The sequence below is a fragment of the Giraffa tippelskirchi genome, chromosome 9, assembly GCF_054371585.1.
Source record: "Giraffa tippelskirchi isolate mGirTip1 chromosome 9, T2T-mGirTip1v1.2.pri, whole genome shotgun sequence".
NCBI classification, from domain to species: Eukaryota; Metazoa; Chordata; class Mammalia; order Artiodactyla; family Giraffidae; genus Giraffa; species Giraffa tippelskirchi.
In genome coordinates, this window is record NC_137283.1 from 139677483 (window position 1) to 139696592 (window position 19110).

At 46.7% G+C, this 19110-nt stretch overlaps 1 protein-coding gene across 3 annotated transcripts; it reads left to right on the forward strand.

Moving 5' to 3' along the window:
• The first annotated feature begins 2591 nt into the window (after nucleotides 1-2591).
• On the forward strand, nucleotides 2592-18519 carry TNFAIP3 (TNF alpha induced protein 3). 3 transcript variants are annotated; one of them, XM_081528882.1, is made up of 9 exons: nucleotides 2592-3398; nucleotides 6388-6697; nucleotides 10002-10192; nucleotides 10818-10965; nucleotides 11130-11300; nucleotides 12138-12318; nucleotides 13448-14352; nucleotides 15419-15600; nucleotides 16348-18519. In XM_081528882.1, exons 2-9 carry the CDS (start codon nucleotides 6403-6405, stop codon nucleotides 16630-16632), a joined length of 2358 nt encoding a protein of 785 aa, XP_081385008.1. In that variant the 5' UTR covers nucleotides 2592-3398; nucleotides 6388-6402; the 3' UTR covers nucleotides 16633-18519. The 3 variants fall into 3 exon arrangements, with proteins under 3 accessions (XP_081385008.1, XP_081385007.1, XP_081385006.1); XM_081528881.1 differs by having other exon boundaries at nucleotides 2592-3014; XM_081528880.1 differs by having other exon boundaries at nucleotides 2592-2861.
• Nucleotides 18520-19110: the final 591 nt, after the last annotated feature.

The window sequence follows — 19110 nt, forward strand, 5'->3', positions numbered from 1 at the left end:
AGGGGCCTGGCGTGCTGCAATTCATGGGGTCGCAAAGAGTCCAACACGACTGAGCTACTGAACTGAACTGATGTGTTAAGTACTAGAAAGGGAAAAGTGCAGAGCCAGTGCTCTGATTCAGAAGGTGGAAATAACAGTAAAAACTAGAGAAGGGCAGGGCTAAGAAAGCATACTCATAGAGACCATCATTCCAGTGGTAGGATTATAGAAATGGGGGTAGAACTAAACTGAGAGTTACAGACCACTCTGCCTCTGACTGCCATGACCTCATTACAAACCCTCACCTTGGCAGACAAGATGGTACAGCAGTGATCTCAGGACAGTTGGAAGTGACAGATATAACCATGGTCTTTCAGGCTTGTTGCTCCTGCTATTGCATTCCTAGCTCATGAAACCAGAGAGCAGATGTAAACCAGAAAAGTGATAATGGAAGCTACAGGGGAGTTGAGGGGCCATAGCCAGGCAGTGATGTACAGGAGCTGACAAATTCTGTTTTCAAAGGAGCACAAGGGGAGAGTGGTATGAGGACTGGGGATGTTCTTTTACACCCATCAACTTTTATCAGCTTTACTAGCTCAGAAAGTTTCCTGAGGATGAAACCAAGGCCTGTCTGGCTCCCAAGACCACATGGTGCCCCTGGCCAGGGTCCATGTTTTGCTAAGTGACTGCCATAGGCTTACGAAGCTGGGCCCCTACAAACACGGGCCCTGAGACTTTAAATCTTATAGGCTCTCTTCTGAGAGTGATTGTCAATAGTCAGGACCTAACAGCGTGGGTGTAAGGCAGGCCCAGGGCCAATCATGGCTCTGTCACTGACTGATTGTGTAGACTTTGGGCAAATGGCTTAAATTTCTTAAACTTCAATTTCTTCATCTGCAAAGTGAAATTGTGAGGTTTAAATGGCAGAAAGCAAACAGCCTACAACCTGGCACGTAATAAGAACTTGATAAGTATCATCATCATTATTACTATATGCATGACTATCCATTGTTTCGGTGTTACTTGAGTTGAAAACATTTGTGAATGAGAGGAAGACAAATATCAGGTTAGGAGTTGGAAAAAAAATTCCAGTCACTGGGTTCAAATGACCAGCACCAGCCTTGGGACCTTAGTCACTACTGACTCTCACTTCTAAAAGCCGCTGGAAAAGTACCACCCCCCATGCAGACTCCACCTCATTCTCCCCAGGTTCTTACTTAGAAAAGGAATATATTTTTCTAACTCAAAACCTGAGATATATGTCCTGACAAGTACACTTAAGTCTACAAGAGGACAATGGTACGGAATACTTCAGTCTGGTTCTAGTTTAATCGTGCTAGAAAATGAGCCCAGTCAAGGGGGACACCAAGGCAATAAAAGGACTTAGTGGCTCTCTCTCCACAACTCATGTCCCTCACAGCCAAGATGGCTGACACCTATTTCCACAAGACACTCACTGGGTGAAGCCAGTGCTCTTAGCACACTACTTAATAGGAGAGCTCAGTGATAAAGAACCAGCCTGCCTTGGCAGGAGACATGGGTTCCATCCCTGGGTGGGAATATCCCCTGGAGAAGGAAATGGCAACCCACTCCAGTATTCTTGCCTGGGAAATCTCATGGACCGAGGAGCCTGCCCGGCTACACTCAATGGGGTCGCAAGAGTTGGACATGACTTAGGGATCAAAACAACACTAATAAGAGTAAGAGTAATAAGTATTATCAACCATTGACATCTTGGGGAGAACTATTATCAAGATCCCCTAAAAGGACTCCGAATAACAGTTTAGGGGAATGTGGCAAGGACAGTAAGGAACAAGAAGTGATTTGTAAATTGGTATGATACCTGAATGTGATGCCACCCGGACCCCTGATACGCAGAAATGGAGACGGGAAATCAATCAAGTGAGGGACGGAGTTGGTAGAGGTTTTGATTCCTAATTTTATCTAAGTCTGGTTTTGCCCCGTGAATTTCAGGGCCGCGAGGTCTGACGTCACCTCCAGGTAGCCTCCCACCAGCCTGGGGTCCGGGGATGGCAGGAATGCAGCGGGTGAGGACCAAGAGCTGTGACTGCATCTTTTTCTCGAAATCCCCCCCCACCCGGGGCCCAGAGTTGGACGCTCCCCTACGGGCTCATCACGTGTGCAGCCCAAGCAGTGCAAACCCAGCAGAGGTCTGTGGTCCCCGGGCGCTAGGGTGGTTTTTAGGGTTTTCTTTCTTTATGATTTCCCTTCTTGTTCTCCACAGTTGATGATTTTCTGCAGAAAAACGGCTGAGAAAAAGAACCTATTTCATTTCCAGTTCCCATCACTGCGATTTCCACATGGATGTGACGTTCAGTCCAGCTTCCGAAATGCCCAGGTGACTCACGCGGGGACACCCCGGGGCGGGGCGCAGGAGTTTCTCTGGCGGCGCGGAGGGGCGGGGCGGCGGGGCGGGGTCGGGGCGGGGCGGAGTGCATCTAGCTTCCCGTTCCTGCTGCGCCTCCTGCGCCTCCTAGCGGCGAGATCAGGGCTCCAGGAGTCTGGGGCTCGTGTCACGTGACTGGAAAGTCCCTGGGTGGAAATCCCCCGCTGTCCGCGGGCGGTAAAACAGAAAGGGAAAAAAGAGAACTGGCAGTCTGCAGCCTTCGCGGCGGCCAAGTGCGACTAGCTAGGAGGCCGTGGGGGCGGAGCGGCGAGAGCAGCCGCCGGGAGGACTACGGTGGCAGCAGCAAGGGAGATCCACACCCCCCGGCCGGCCCGCCAGAGAACTAGCCCGAACCAGGCGTCCATGGGGAGCCGCCTTCACCCGGCCCCGACCCGAATTGCGACCCCAGCCTGCGGCGCACGCTTGTCCTGACCTGGACTTGGGATTTCTGAAGAGGTTCGCGCGGCCCGAAGAGGTAACCCCGCGTCCCTGTGCCGTCTGCCACGGGCTCTCCCGTGACAAGGGCTGCGGGTGCGAATTTGGCAGCGACCCGCGGGCTGGCCCTGTCGACCTGACCTTGGTTTTGCCGCGGTCCCAGAGGGAAGTTTGTTGGCCGTTTGTGACCCCGGTAGGTTCTGAGCTGCTGAGAGTGGAGGTGGCCGCCAGATGTTGGGGTGACAGCCTGTATTCTAGGATACAGCCAACTGTTCCTTGCAGCTCATGCAGAGAACTTGAACGGCAGCTGCTTGGGGGAGAGTCGCCCCCCGGAGCCGCTTGGTCTGGGTGGTCATCGGTGCTTTGCTCTTCGGCTTGTCCCTTTTGGAGTCGAGCTCTGCATGCTTACGTCCACGTAGACCTTGCAGAACCGCCTGGCCTCCTTCCAGACTGTGCAGCACCGGTCCAGAGGGATGGAATATCGCAGCGGCATCAAAACCTAGGGGGCAGGGGTCCCGGTCAGCTCTCCTTTCCGGGGAGGGCTTGCAGACACTCAGAGTGCAGCAGTGTCAGAGAGGTATGCATGGAGCAGGAGGTCGTCCACCTGCCTTGGGGGGTGACTCCAGTTTAGAGCATCTGCAAGCCCCTACCCCCAAGTCAGACTGTCTTTTTCAGCCGGGGTCGTCCCACATCCTGCCACCTGGCCTTTCAGGAAAGCTGTGGTATTAAGTAAGGAAGGAGCTCAACTCTTGTTGAGACCGCTTTGTTTTCAGTTCTCCCTGCCTCTAATCTTTCCTCGCAAAGCCGCTCTGGTCAACTCCCTCAGGGCAGCCTTTTGGGAGAACCAGTGTTTGAGTCTTCTGGACCACAACCCCAATGTCCCAGATTATTAAGCAGCCAGTTACTGCTTCATTCTTGTGTGCTAAGGTGCTTCTTTATTTTTTTTTTTCAATTCTTTGTACAATTTTTGAGTTTTTGAAGTAGTACTTTCTGAAAATTTAATATCTGTTGGTAGGCCAATTCATGCATTGGAGAAGGAAATGGCAACCCACTCCAGTGTTCTTGCCTGGAGAATCCCAGGGACGGCGGAGCCTGGTGGGCTGCCGTCTATGGGGTCGCACCGAGTCTGACACGACTGAAGCGACTTAGCAGCAGCAGCAGCAGGCCAATGAGTTAAAAGAAACATGAAAGAAATATTATTGCTAATATTGTTTGTCTTTGCATATAAGGACATTACATTCATAGCTCAGAAATTCTTTTATCACAAGTCAGATTATTCTTTAATCTTAAGTGTGGAGAAGTCTAAGTCCTGGCCACTTAGGCAATGGGCTTTGATTTCTTTTATGGAGGCAATGCTGCAGGCCACTCCAAACTACACCAATGAATGAGGCGACACTGGACTGTCGGATATTGACATTTGCATGTCTTGCCTGTGGTTCTGGCTCTCACTATTTGAAAGATCTTAGGTGCAGAAGAAAATAATAGAAGAGTCAGAAAAGCAAAAAGAGGCTACACCTAGTTTGTTTCGGATCTTCTTGCCTGTTTCCATGTGAGAGCAGCAGTCACTGCAGCCACAGGTGTGGTGTTGTGAGATTAACAAGGGGGCTGGTTTGGAAGACCCGGCTTCTAGACAAAGGCCTGCCCTTGAATGGTGTGGGACCTACCTGAGCAGGACCAGTACTGCAGGTGCTGTAGCTGGAGACTATGATAGTCATGTGACTTCACGCTGGGGAATAAGGTTATCTTTGATCTTTTGCCTCAGCATCAAGCTGATGGTCAGGCAGTAGAAGTATGTGGTCAGGCCGTGCTTGCTGAGTGATGGATGGACAAATGAATGACATCGTGAAAGAGACTTTTGCCATGCCACCAAGGGGGAGCGTGTGTGATGTTTTTGTCCCTTAGTTGTGTCTGTGGTCCTGCCATGATTTTGCCCAGTTCCACCTGCAAGGAATGTCTGACGTCAAAAAGGAGAGATTACCATTTGACCCAGAGAATGACTTCTTCCAGGCATCATCTAGCTATCAGATTAGGAATCCTGATCTAAATCTACCACCAGAAGACTCCTCAGAAGCAACCTCGGAGTCATCTACTCCACCTGTCTTCCTGCAGTGGGCCATGAGAATTTAGACCATTTTATCAATGTCTTTAAGAAAGCTGAGACCTACCCAGGACAGGCTTCCTTGTAACGTGGGTTTCTTCTCCCTCTTAACTTCATTTAACTTCTTTCTCATCTAGAGTCTTGCCCTGGCAAACAGTATGCTACAGGACTGGGATTAACAATCACAGTGAAACTTCCTAGAGGCTCTGTTCATGCTCTGAAACTGTCTTTGTCTTCATCTTGGAAATTTGGATGGATGGCAGGGCACTCTGCTCAGGGTCAGTGAATGTCAGCTGGCTCTCCACAAAGAGATGAGCCGTAAAGTCCCATGTTAAATCGATTCACATCTTCCCATGCTATTGTCATGGATTGGAGATGCTGGGGTTATCCCCCTTCCTCTTTCATTTGCCCTGAGTGGCCCCCTCTGGCTGCAACTTCTTTCCTTGTCTGCTTCCAAACTTTTGTTTCTTTCCACTGGTTGATTGTGCTTGAAGATTTCAGGATGAAGACAGGGTGAGAAATCCATCTGAGTATTGGTAGCTGGAAGACAATGATAAAATTATGTGGGTGGTTGAGTTTAAGTACTACAGTTAATTCCATCATTACATAGAATATAATTCTGTGCTTTTAATATCTGCCCTTGGAAGTGTAGGATTTATTATTCTACTATTGTTATTATTCTAATTCTTCTTCTGATGTTGTAAAGTTCAGTGGAGAGGTTCTGAAAGACTGCTGTTTGCTCTTAAAATTGGAAAGCATCTTGCTGGGAGCAGACTTTTTTGTTGGTTATAAAACATTCAGTTCAACCCTTTACGTATATATATATAAGTAGCATTTTATAAATGAGTGCTTTATAAATGTTCCTTTTGGGGACTATAGAGAAAACTACAGTCAGCAGCCTACATGGTAGCATAAAATTGCAGGATTTTTCACAAAATATTTGTTATCTTTCCAGGATAGGGAGGGAGTGCTTGAAAGAGGTAAATCAAGACATGGACTAAAAAAAAAAGAGTTGCTTGGTGGTGCTCTTAGAAGATGAGCTGACTTGTCAGGGCTGCATTGTGCCTGTAACCAGCATTGAGGGCACCTCAAATCCAGTGTTTGCCCCCAGAACAGCATCAGGATGAGATGGGAGTTTCAGTCAGTTAGAAGGTACCATACCTGTTGCTGACAGACAAGCTTGGCTCCCTGACAAACGTTACTGAAAACACGGGTTATCCCCCTCCTCCTCATTGCCCACTCCTGCTCTTGTTTAGACTAATCTTTAAAAATGATGTAACTTAAAACTGTCCAGTGTGAGTTCATCTTTGGGGCCAGCTAGTATCCTGGGAGTAGAGGTGACTAAGATCTTTTGCCTGCCACTCAGGGTGATGACAAGATCAGACGGTGGGGTTTCCTGCAGGCAGGTATATAGGAGTCATATCAAAGTCAGACTAACAGTGTGGGGTTTTCTTTCCCTCCTCTTCAGGTATTGGAAAGCACCATGGCTGAGCAACTGCTTCCTCTGGCCTTGTATTTGAGCAATATGCGGAAAGCTGTGAAGATACGAGAGAGAACCCCAGCAGATATTTTTAAACCTACCAATGGAATCATTCACCATTTTAAATCCATGCACCGATACACTCTGGAAATGTTCAGAACTTGCCAGTTTTGTCCACAGTTTCGGGAGATCATCCACAATGCTCTCATTGACAGAAACATCCAGGCTTCCCTGGAAAGCCAGAAGAAACTCAACTGGTGTCGAGAAGTCAGGAGGCTTGTGGCACTGAAAACAAATGGTAAGACGTGCTTTTGTCTAGGGGTTGGGGTGGCTTCTACCATGCTGGGTCCCTATTTATTAAAATGCACCAGCCCCAAATCAAATCTCTTAAGGCTATAGGTACCTTAGTATAGAGACACTCTAAGGGGCATGTGATGAAAGCAAGCTTGCTTTGTGAGTATTTGAGTTAAGGGTGGTTTCTAGTGCATGTTAGAGAGCAGAGCACACTGAAGCTTGGAGAATGCATTTCTGGACACCATGCATTAGGTGTATGTGTAGGGTATGTATGTATGATTTCTGTATTTAATTCTTGTGACTGTTTAATCATCTGTGAAATACCCTTCCCTCACGAGTAACGGAAATATCAAAAGGCTTTAAAAAGTTCAGAAGAAAAGCATGGTGTGAAAATCAGTAGTGTTTTCCACTGTCATTAGAAAATGCTCGTGATGATGGCCTTACACTTCTTGAATCGATGGCATTTTATGGGTTAACCAATGGCTGTTGTCAGCTCCTCCCTTACCTAGGTTCTGTTGCCTGCAGTCCCAAGATACTAACTAGACAGATAAACGTGAGTTCTTAGCGCAAGTTTTAGTCCTCTATTTCATTCTTTTTAGGGATTCCTAGTACTGTACTGCATTTCTTGCTGTCTGTGACTGTCTGCCCAATGGCTGTTTACGACTCGTTGCTGTTTCCTGTTCTAAACTTCACTGTTTTTTTTTCTTCAATTATTTCCTTTGAGCAAGAGTATGCATATCACAGACACATTCAAGCCTAGTGTTAAATGTAGAAACAAAATTCTACTTTATAAATGTAGTTAATTATTACAAGAAGCAGTAGACTGCTTATTGTCTAGGTAAAAGCGGGAAACTCCTGTCCTTAGACCAGTGACAATCCTAAACCATCGCAATTATTTCGACTGATATACATCTAAGGGCAAAATAATACATCTTCATTGGCAGTGAGACCAGATGATAAGTGTGTTAACTTAATTAAATGACTTGGTACATTCACTTTGGCCATTTTTGACTTGGGTAACTTGGCACAGTTGAGGAACGTGACTTTTTGCTTGGGTTTTGGGGGTTAAGTGCATCACCTCAACATCGTGCTTTTATTTTTGAAGCATAGATTCTTAGAAACATAGAAAGAAAACTGAGGCTACCTAATGTTTACACTGGTTTTGGCATTAAATCAAGAGATGCTTAGAAGTAGGTAATTATGTTAAGTCATCATCAAGGGGTTTATATTCCTGACAGTTTGTGGTTTTAACTCTCCCATTTTGTTACAAAAAGAGGTGGAGTCAACTTTGGGAGAGTTGAAAAGAAGAGATTCTGCCAAATTAGAAATGTGGTAATAAGAAAAAAACCATTTTATCATGAACTGAACTGAGATTTTAGGTTCAACTTGCCCTAGTTCCTTAAGGAAAAAAATGGAAGATAAAAAGTAAATACTTGTCTTGCAAAGATACGCATTTAAGTCAAGGATTCACGCTACAAATAAAACTACAAAGCAAGTGCGTTTTGATATCATTTTCTGAGAGATGGGGGTTTTTAGGCTCAGAGTCCTTTTATTTTGCCACTTACAAGAAAATTCCTTAAAATTCTGAAAAAGGAAGAAAAAATATTTAGGGGAAGAGGAAAACAAACGACTTTTCCTTTCTAATTTTTATTAGCACCATTTTTTTTTTTTAAAGTCTTCCCCCTATAGGAAGGCTCTTCAAAGTCAATGGTCTATTTGGGGAGGGGGTGATTCACAAGTTTGCGTTTGAGGATATGAGACTGCGGTGAATGAGGAAGGGAGTAGGTGGCATAAAATTGAAACTTCATTTGAAAAATTCCAGCGTCTATTGGCTGCAGCGATTTCACTTGTATAATGAGTAGCCCTATTCCAGCTCACCCTGACCACACCCACTTGGAAAGTCCAGGGTGCACTTCGCAGTTTAAATGTCTACACACCAGAACAAAAAGTACAATAGCTGTTGCTCAACTGCTAGTCAAATAACTTAGCACTGGGGAATTCCAGATGTTACTTAGGGAATTTTATACTGGTGCATCTCAATAAAGAACTGAAAGTAAGCACAAGAAGAAGAAAAAAAGCCTTATCTTTGCTCTAGATTTTGCAAAGGGGAAATTTCAACAGCTTGCAATTGTTGCCACACTTTTGCCAAGACACAGGCTTGAGCGATCTTTTTGGTTCATTTGTTTGAATGTTTATTTAGCTAGTTTTTCTGACTGTGTAAACTGAAAGGATATTGGCTGTGGATATGTATTTGAGGGTGGTGGTGGTGGTGTTGTTGTTTACAGTTGACTATAATTAGGATATGATAAAATTTCAAATAGCTTCATTGCCCCATACAGCAATGTAAGGAAATAATTGAACTTTTCTTTATAAAAAAAATTATGCACTTCCCAAAAGAGCCTAAGGAGTTAACTTTTTTAATATTAAACATTCCTCCAAAACGTTTATTCTTTGGAGGCCAAAAAAATGCCATTTCATGAGTTGTGGATTTTTAACCTATAAAAGTAACAAAGTGACAGACTAAAATTAGACCTATCTTTTTCTCAGAAGGCTCAGAGTTCTTAAAGTGCCAGCCATAAACACTGAATTATTTTCAAATGTAGACATCTAGGCACTCTTTAACTCTGAAAAGGGACTCTAATTGCTAACAGGTTCACACAAGGCATTTATGGGAGGTGGGAGTGAACAGGCTAGTAGGTATTCTGTCTTCATCCCATTTTATAAATCAGGAGAGGAAACTCCCAGGCCCCGAATGCTGTGGTGGGGTGGTCAAGTCATTTATCCCTGAGTCATGGCCAGACGGTCCCTGTCTAGTAAGCAGAGCCAGACCAGCTTCCTGGTTTGAGCATGTTGTTCTGGTGTTCTCTCTCAGGGTCAGAGAGCAATAGGACCAGCATCTGAGCCAGAAAATCAAGGCTTGTTAGAAAGGAAGAGACTTCAGAGATCATAACCCAATGCCCTCATCTCACAAAGAGGAAAAATACTCAGAGGTTAAAAAATTCCCCACCGAGGGTAGAGCCAGACTGGAGTCAAGGTCTCCAGACTCTTTGTCCTTGGTTCCTTGGGCTTTGTTAGTAGCATTCATTAAACAGAAGAGTTACAAGAATGATTTTTTATTTTTCCCTTAAAGCTGTCATCACCTAGTGAAATGTTACCAGCTGGTCCTTTGACTAAGAAACTAAACCATTGGCATTTCTCACAAGCACTACTGGGCCCCCACCAATGGTAGCAGAGAGGCTGTTTATTCTGGAAACCTCTGCTAGGCCTTAGATGCGGATTGCTAGAATTTGCTTCCCTTCTGTCCTCAGGTGATGGCAACTGCCTCATGCACGCTGCTTCCCAGTACATGTGGGGTGTTCAGGACACAGACTTGGTCCTGAGGAAGGCGCTCTTCAGCACCCTCAAGGAGACGGACACGCGCAACTTTAAATTCCGCTGGCAGCTGGAATCTCTTAAGTCTCAGGAATTCGTGGAAACCGGGCTTTGCTACGACACCCGGGTATGTTGGAGTTCCTCCTCACGCATCTATTGACAGAGCTCCATGATGGGAAAACTGCACCTCCGACCAGTCCCTGCTGTCAGGGAGCATATGGGTTGCTGGGTCACGTGAACTTAGCTCGAGTCAATGGAAAACACCAGAAACTTCCCGTGGGATGAACCCAAGGCCCTTGTCACTGCTGGGAGGCTCCTAGGCAGCATCTTCCCAGCTGTAGAGTCATTTTAGACTGATCTTTCTGATCACGGGTTTCTCTGTGGCATTTTGGCTATTTGGGGGGTTTGATGGCCCTTCGCTTGCTTTACTGAGCCCACCAGTCAGGGGGCACCTCCCCATCTTCGGTCACAAGGCTGGGACTTTGTGCACAAGGAGCTTGGCGTGGTGCTTCAGCAGGGGTTTTTCTGAAAGCAGGTGCTGTCCCCCTGCTCCTCTGCTTCTGAGTTTGCCTTGTAGTGGGAAAAAGTAAAGGAAGAAAACCAGAATGGGGGAAAAATGGGTGATCATTTGAGTGATGATCTCAAGAAAGGGTAAACGTAAGCTCAGTGATACCAGTGAATAATTATAGAGTGGAGCCAAAGTTGTTTTTTAATGCAGAGTACGTTCAATAGTTTCTTTCCTCTCCCCTTAGAATTGGACCGATGAGTGGGATAGCCTCATCAAGATGGCATCCGCGGACACACCCGCGGCCCGAGGTGGACTGCAGTATCATTCACTGGAAGAAATACACATATTTGTCCTTTGCAACATCCTCAGAAGGCCAATCATTGTCATTTCAGGTGAGACGCCCGCTGATGACTTACCTGTATTTAGGTGCCTTTCAGCTTTAATCCCTTACCTCTTAGGAAAACCCACGCAACCCAAGTTCCAGGCGACCGTAGTTAAACGGACTCCCATGAAAGTCTCAGAGGGCCTTATCTTTTCTTTCTCTTTCCTTAAACAGACAAAATGCTGAGAAGTTTGGAATCAGGTTCCAATTTTGCTCCTCTGAAGGTGGGTGGGATTTACCTGCCTCTGCACTGGCCTGCCCAGGAATGCTACAGATACCCCATTGTGCTCGGCTATGACAGCCAACACTTTGTACCCCTGGTGACCATGAAGGACAGTGGACCTGGTGAGAAAACCAAGCATCTATTCACATTTGTAACTGCTGGTGAATCCTGGTACACCCTGTTCTTACTGAACGTCAGGGTTTGCTCTTTGGCTCCTTTTTGAAAGCCTCATTTAAGTATATTAGTTTTATTTAAATATAGTATTCTGTCATTTGTTTGATTAGCAGTAATAATGCACTAGCACTAATCATAATGCCCCCCCCACCCCCGCTTTTTTTTGTGTGTCGTTTGGGACCTACTTTGAGCATGTTAGTGGCAAATAGGAGATAATGTCTGTTACTGCCACCATTTCTTAATTAGCCCATAATACAGTGCCCGGCCTGGGGCAGGTAAACGTCTGGCAGGCTAGCTATTACTGTACTAGCTTAATGTGAAACTAATAGGGTACTTTATAAATGCTTTAGGTACAATATTTTATTTCATTTTATCTTCACAGCATCCATGTGGATGCTATAAGCACTGATAGTCTTACTGTACAGATGAGGCACCTGAAACTCAGAGAAGTTAAGTAACTTCCATAATGTCACAGAGCTGGATAGTGGCAGAGTCAGAATCTGAACTCAGGTCAGTCTGAATCTGAAGTGCAATAATGTAACCAATAAGACCCGCTGCTTGGAGGCTGCTTTATATTCTGTGAACTTCCTGGAAACAGTGTATTTTATATTAGAGTTTAGCACAGTTTGTTTCCCCGTTTGATTTTGTGGCTAGATAATACTTTTCCACTCTGTAATTGTAGCCTTTCTGCATTTTCAAAATGCAGTCGTTATATATATATGACCTCACACAAAATCTTGTTTAGTAGAATCGTTTTGCTTACGTGTTATTTCTTTTCCCCTCAGAAATCCGAGCTGTTCCACTTGTTAACAGAGAGCGAGGACGATTTGAAGACTTAAAAGTTCACTTTTTGACAGATACTGAAAACGAGATGAAGGAAAAGCTCCTGAAAGAGTACTTGATGGTGGTAGAAATCCCCGTTCAAGGCTGGGACCATGGCACCACCCATTTAATTAATGCTGCAAAGTAAGCAGTTTGTTTTTAGCTCTATCCTGGGTCACCTTTAAGCTGCTCTGCCTCAGAGACCAATAGTAAAGTTATTTGAAGCCAGTTTCCTCCAACGTGAAACAAATCTAGGGGCTTGTGTGTGTCAGAGACAATCAGCTCAAGTGGCACTGACTTTGGTTTTCAAATGAGAACAAGGAATTTTTCCAGAGGATTGTCCTGTGTATCTGGATGCTGGGAAGCCAGCATTGTGGCTTCAAAAAGTGCATTCACATCAAGGATACTTCTTTTTCTTTTAATTGCCCTAGTGCTAGACTAACAAGCGAAAATTCTTAGAAACAAAAGCCTCATTCTCCTGGCTTCTGGGTAAGGCAAGACACATCACATGCAGGCTAGGCTGTAAAATGTGTTCTGTAGCAGCCACGTGAGTTGGCCACGTGGATCAGGGAGGAGAGACCCAGAGTGTGGGTTTATAGGTATCAAGATTGTAAACACTGGCTTGATGATAAAGAGATGCCTGTTTCCTAGAACTTGAAGTGCACAAGACCGAGAAGGCCTAAGCTAAACAATTTCTCAGCGTGGAGATGAACAAATTTCAGTGAGTCAGAAGTCAGTACGGAGTGCCTGTGGGTGCGTCCGCCTCTTAGTTACTGCTCATGGCAGTTAACGCTGATAGGCACCAGATACACATTTAAAATTAATAACAGCAAAATACAGAATGCAACATTCCAGTGTAGTTTGTGCTAGAAAGTAGACTTGTCCCAAATGAATACCCTGAATAATGTTTCACTAGTAATTTGATCTCTGAGAACTTAAATAGTAAAAAGTAACTATTTCAAAGAGGAATAGAGTAAGTATAGAAGAAGTCCCCAAGTAACCCTTTCTTTAGCATTCTCTGTAATTTGGGGTGGACCAAAATTAATTAAATGAGACTGATTCTCAGAATAGTGATGTTTTCTCAGCATTACTGGACTGTGTTACGTTAGAGGTGTAAACTATCACAGACGGCATTTCAGTGGATGGGTAGAAAATTATTGCCACAATCCATATTTTCAGTTTGCTCTATGAGCCAATGATGTAAAATCGTGTGTGGGTCTGTGTGTGTGTGTGTGTGTTTGTGAAGTCTCACATTTTTCCTTTTGTTCTTTAGGTTGGATGAAGCTAACTTACCCAAAGAAATAAACCTGGTAGATGATTACTTTGAACTTGTCCAGCACGAATACAAGAAGTGGCAGGAAAACAATGAGCAGGGACGGAGAGACACACACCCCCAGAATCCTCTGGACCCTTCCATCCCCCAGCTTTCTCTCATGGACGTCAAATGTGAGACACCCAACTGCCCATTCTTCATGTCCGTGAACACCCAGCCTTTGTGCCACGAGTGCTCAGAAAGGCGGCAAAAGAACCAAACGAAAGCCCCAAAGCCCACCTCCAAGCCGGGCCCCGAGCTGCTCCCCGGCCTGGTGCTTGGGACCTCCCGGGGGGAGGTCTGGAGTCCCGCAGAGCCTGCCGGAGGCCCCCACTCAGCCCCTCCAACGGCACCCAGCCTCTTTCTGTTCAGCGAGACCACGGCCATGAAGTGCAAGAGCCCCGGCTGCCCCTTTACCCTCAACGTGCAGCACAACGGCTTCTGTGAGCGATGCCACAATGCCCGGCAGCTGCCGGCAGGCCACCCTGCAGACCCCACACAGCTTCCTGACACAGGCAAGTGCCGAGCCTGCCTCCAGGATGTCACCAGGACGTTTAATGGCATCTGCAGTACTTGCTTTAAAAGGACTACAGCCGAGGCTGCCCCAAACCTCAGCTCCAGTGGCTCCCTGTCCTGCCACCAGCGCTCCAAGTCTGACCCCTCGCAGCTGGCCCAGAGCCTGTCCCCACACGCCTGCCGCAGAGCCGGGCCCGAGGCACCCTCCAGTCACCACTCCCCAGCCACACGGACTCCAGGGGACAGGATGGGGACTAGCAAGTGCAGGAAAGCAGGATGCATGTACTTTGGGACCCTAGAGAACAAAGGCTTTTGCACGCTGTGTTTCATCGAGTACAGAGAAAATAAACGTGAGTGTGACGATGGGTTTCCTCTCCTCTGTTTAAAAATGCCCGAGTAGAAGGCTGTATGCCTCTTAACTTGAAGAAGGGAGCCCCTCTGGGCCGTGGGGGAGAGTGTGGCTTGCCTGGGGGCAGAATCCCAGTAGTTCTTCCAGCACGCTTGGAAGTAAAAGCACAGAATAGCATGTTCCAGGACCCACAGAGCTCTGTGCAGAGTTCAGAGAATTTGTTTTATAAAGTCATGCAATGCAGTGTTTGTAAGGTAGAGTTCAAACAAGACTTCTTTTGAAACTCAAGCAAACTAGAAAAAATTCAAAATCTGAAGAGCAGTAACTGAAAAGAGGGCTTCCCTAGTGGCTCCAATGGTAAAGAATCCTCCTTCAATGTGGGAGACCTGGGGTTGATCCCTGGGTCAGGAAGATCCCCTGGAGAAGGGAATAGCTACCCACTCCAGTATTCTTGCCTGGAGAAGCCCATGGACAGAGGAGCCTGGTGGGCTACAGTCCATGGGGCCACAAAGAGCCTGATATGACTGAGCGACTAACACTTTAGGGCTCCCCTGGTGGCTCAGAGAGTAAAGAGTCTGCCCGCAATGCAGGAGACCCGGGTTCAGTCGCAGGGTCGCGAAGATACCCTGGAGAAGGAAATGGCAACCCACTCCAGTATTCTTGCCTAGAGAATCCCATGGACAGAGGAGCTTGGTGGGTTACAGTCCATGGGGTCACAAAGCGTCAGACACGACTGAGTAACACACACAGAGAGTTTGACAGAGGGCAGTCTCCACTGACTACATAAGAGTGCCTCTGTGGTTTTAGAAACATCAAATCTGAAAGAAGGGCGGGCACTTAATGTCTCTGCTTGTTCTGTGGCTGTGACCTACCTGTACAGCGTGTTCCAAAGGGAGAGACTTGTAGAGTCAAAGATGTTTTAATTACAGTATGATTTCTGTTGTTTATTTTGCTGAGTGTCTGAAAGGTTGCTCTCCTAGAGTGCAACCGGCCTAATCTGTGTCAGAAAACTGTCCTTCTGCTGGGTGCCCCATACATGTTCCTGATGAGCCTCCCCTCTCTTGCAGATTTAGTCACTGTCTCCGGGAAAGCCAGTCCCACAGCCTCCAGGTTCCAGAACGCAGTCCCCTGCCTGGGCAGGGAATGTGGCGCCCTCGGTAGCACCGTGTTTGAAGGATACTGTCAGAAGTGTTTCATTGAAGCTCAGAATCAGAGATTCCATGAAGCAAAAAGGACTGAAGAGCAGCTGGTGAGACCTCTCAAGGGACTTCCCCCTCTCCTGCGGCCCCGACCTCCTTCCCACAGTGATAAGCATTTCTCCCTGCTGAGTTCCAGGGAAAAACCAGGGGAAAAGTCAGCCTGGCCCCCAGACATGTAGCAGTTCCTATTGATTTTCATGGCCTGAGTTTACTTTTGAATTCATTTGAAGAAGCAAATGAAACTAGCCATGGAATAAAACCCATGAAAGCCTCTGAGAAGCCAGATGGTGATCAGAGACGTCTTGGATTTGTAGCAGAAGTACAGACTTCTTAGTGGCCAGCAGGCTTCCTTAACTAATAACTAATCCTCTGTCATGAGATCCAAGGAGGAAGCAGATCGCCCCGGGTGCCTCCACTTACTGGCCAAAAGAAAGCAAGCATTTATTGATAGATGCCTTGCCTATTGGTTGTTGGATGGTAGGGAATCTGTCTGAGTGAGGATAGCTTAGTATTCACACAGTTACTATTCATGCAATTACTATTCACGCAAACAGAAGTGGCCTCTGTGTTAGGGTTGGTGGTTCCCCTGGGCCTCCCTGGGGCCAAGGTCTGATTTCATGGGATGGGGATAAGCGGTCCTTGGAGACTCCGGTCCGCAGGCTGCCACCTGTCCCCTTGGGCAGGCAGATGCCCCTCACCTCACCGGACCCTTTGTAGGACCCACACTGTCAGTTGAATAGGGCACCACGTTCTCCTTGCAACACATGCTGATGGCTCTGTCTGCTCTCTCCACCCAGAGGTCAAGCCAGCGCAGAGACTTGCCCCGAGCCTCACAGGGTGCCTCTAGGTCCAAGTGCGCACGGGCCACCTGCCGGAATGTGCTGGCCTGCTGCAGCCAGGAGCTCTGCATGGAGTGCCAGCACCTCGGCCAGCGAGCGGGCACCAGCGCCCGTCGGCCAGAGCACACCCCCGAGGAGCCCCCAACGCAGCGCTGCCGGGCCCCCGCCTGCGACCACTTCGGCAATACCAAGTGCAACGGCTACTGCAACGAGTGCTTTCAGTTCAAGCAGATGTATGGCTAACCCGACCCAGGGGGCCAGCCCCAGGCCTGGTGGGGCCTAGAGCCTTAGCCCACAGGGTGCCGTTCTCTCTCGGCACCCCGGTGCCACTCCCGAGGGCCCTACTCTGCAGGGTGGGCCTGGGCTGTCTGTGAGCGGGGGATGAAAGAAGCACTCGGTCACCAGCCAGGAATCTGAGCAAAGCGTGTGACGTGCCGCGGGTTGCACGGGGTCAGCCTGGAGCTGCTGCTCCTCCTCCCCTTCCGAGCAGAAGGCTGGGAACCTCCGAGCCAGGACTGCCCCACCACCTTTAGAGAAAAGGGAAAAGATGCAGGGTCCGGCTGGACTGGGAAACCCAGAGCCAGTCCCCTGCCCTCCCTCAGCATCTCTCGGAGACAGGGAGCTGAGGCCTCAGGGCCTGCAAGCCCTCTACCGGAAACTCAGGAAGCTCAGGGAGCACGGTTTCTCCCTACCAGCCTCACTCTTCTCCTACGGACACGGCAGAAGCAGAACCATCCGCAGACTGTGATGCTGAGGCTGAACTCATTCATAAAGAAAAGCAAACCAGCTGCTCTTTACAATACACACCTTTCAAGACTCAGAACATCTTAGCGGGCAGATGTCTAACTCCTGGTTACCGCTGTGTTTACTTCTAAAGTTAACTCGAACTGAGGTGTGCATACAGTTGTGTACATGTATCATGGCCCCTTATATTCTGTATGAGGGATTTTTTTTTTGGTCATGTTGAGATGCTGCCCTAGAGGTTTTAAGTAAGAGGACTGACTAATAATAATAACCTATTTTCTGGTTGTTGTTGGGGCAGGCACCTCTCATAGACACAGCTTGCATGAACTCTACCGCTGCTCTCTGAATTGGAAATTCCTGTGTAAATCATTTTATTTATTTTATTACAAACTTTAAGGTTATTTAAGTGAAGATGTTTCTTCTGGTCTTCAGAAAATGTTGTAGTGTCCTCTTGAGATAACAGACTGACTATCAGAAGCAGGCAAGTTCCTGATCACAGTGGGGGAGTCGGCCTTCTCCGTGCACTTTGCTTGCCTTCCCTAGGAAAGAAACAGTCCCTTCCACAGTAAATCCATTAAAATCTCACGCTTTCTTGTGAGACTTTTGGCGAGAGCCACTTCCCAGCTCTTCAGTGAGCAACCATTCTCCAAAGCATATATATGGTTCTGTGTATCCTACCTCCTCAGAGAGACGATGGGGAAGGAGCAGAGATGAAATCGGGAAAGGTCACGGGGAAAGATGTTGCCTTTGACGAAGGGTTTGTTTGCTGTGTTAATGCTGTGTCCTGGGGTGCGGGGCGGTGACCTCACAGCCACCTTAGCATTGGAACAGCACAACCTTGTAACCATGAGTATGAGGAAACCTCTCTCTGTCCTTGGCCTGCAGCTTCTCTGTGTGTTTTGTGTTACTGTCATACTTGTGCTAGGAAAAAAAAAAAAGGGAAACACATTGTCCCCAGAGGTAAAGGCTGCTATTTTTTTGTTGTTGGCCTGGACTTATGACCTGAAAATCTTGGCAATCTGTACCTAACGCTCCATAGCCTTTACTGGTCTGACGTGATGTGTTTTTCTCTTGAGAATCCATACACCTTTTCCCTTGGCATATCCCTTTATGTCTTTCTAAAGATTTCAAATAAACGTCAGTGTTTTCATTTAGTTCTTTTAAAGTTTCTATTTTAATATTTTATGTGTATCAATATTTTCATTCTTAATGTGAATAAAAGGAATTATTTATGCTTACTATACAAAACATTTGAAATTTGCACATTTAATTGTCTCTAATAGAAAACCGTTGACTCTCCTCTATTGGCGTCCTTCAAGTTTTCCTAAATTTAAATGTAACTTTTCACAAAAGTCAAAATTAAAAAGTAAATTATTTAAGAGCAAATTTGGATGTTTTCTATTTACGAGTGATGAAAGAAAAGGGCCCCATATTAAGACCATGCTTCCCAAACAGTTGTTTCAATGTGCACCTGTACAGGGGGTACATCTCTCACCCATAGGTAGTAAGAGAACCTGCTCCTAAGGGTGAGGCCTCTGGTTTAACAGGGAAGACACTGAGACCCAGAGGGAAACTAGGCAGGACCTGCCAGTGCCTGTTCCCATGAGATGCTAGGTCCCTGTGCTCCTGTGAAGGTTCCTGCCCTCAGCCTTACTGAAGTGCAGAGAGCGAAGACGAGGGAGGAGCAGAGAGAGACAGAAAAGGAGAGAAATCAGAGAGGAGGAAGGCGTGTAAGACTTGTGGGTCAGATCTCAGAAGAGGTGACCTATGGCTGTGATGGACATGAGGACTGGTGGTGACAGCAGTGTCCTGGGAAATTATAAATGGCCCAGTCTTCCACCCAATACAAGGGTGCCCTTAGAATATCAATGCTGAAGAACTGTGCAGCTCCTGGAATCTTTTTTTTTTTTAAAGCTCCTCAGGAGATTCTGATCATCAGCCATATTTTAGAATCATGCCTTTAAAGAAATATTTATA

Bases quoted from the DNA above. Each gene is read 5' to 3' on its own strand.
- TNFAIP3 (XM_081528882.1), top strand. From the start codon at position 6,403: ATGGCTGAGCAACTGCTTCCTCTGGCCTTGTATTTGAGCAATATGCGG. The intron at 10,193-10,817 runs GTATGTTGGAGT...CTCTCCCCTTAG, and splicing joins GGCTTTGCTACGACACCCGG to AATTGGACCGATGAGTGGGA. The intron at 10,966-11,129 runs GTGAGACGCCCG...TTCCTTAAACAG, and splicing joins GCCAATCATTGTCATTTCAG to ACAAAATGCTGAGAAGTTTG.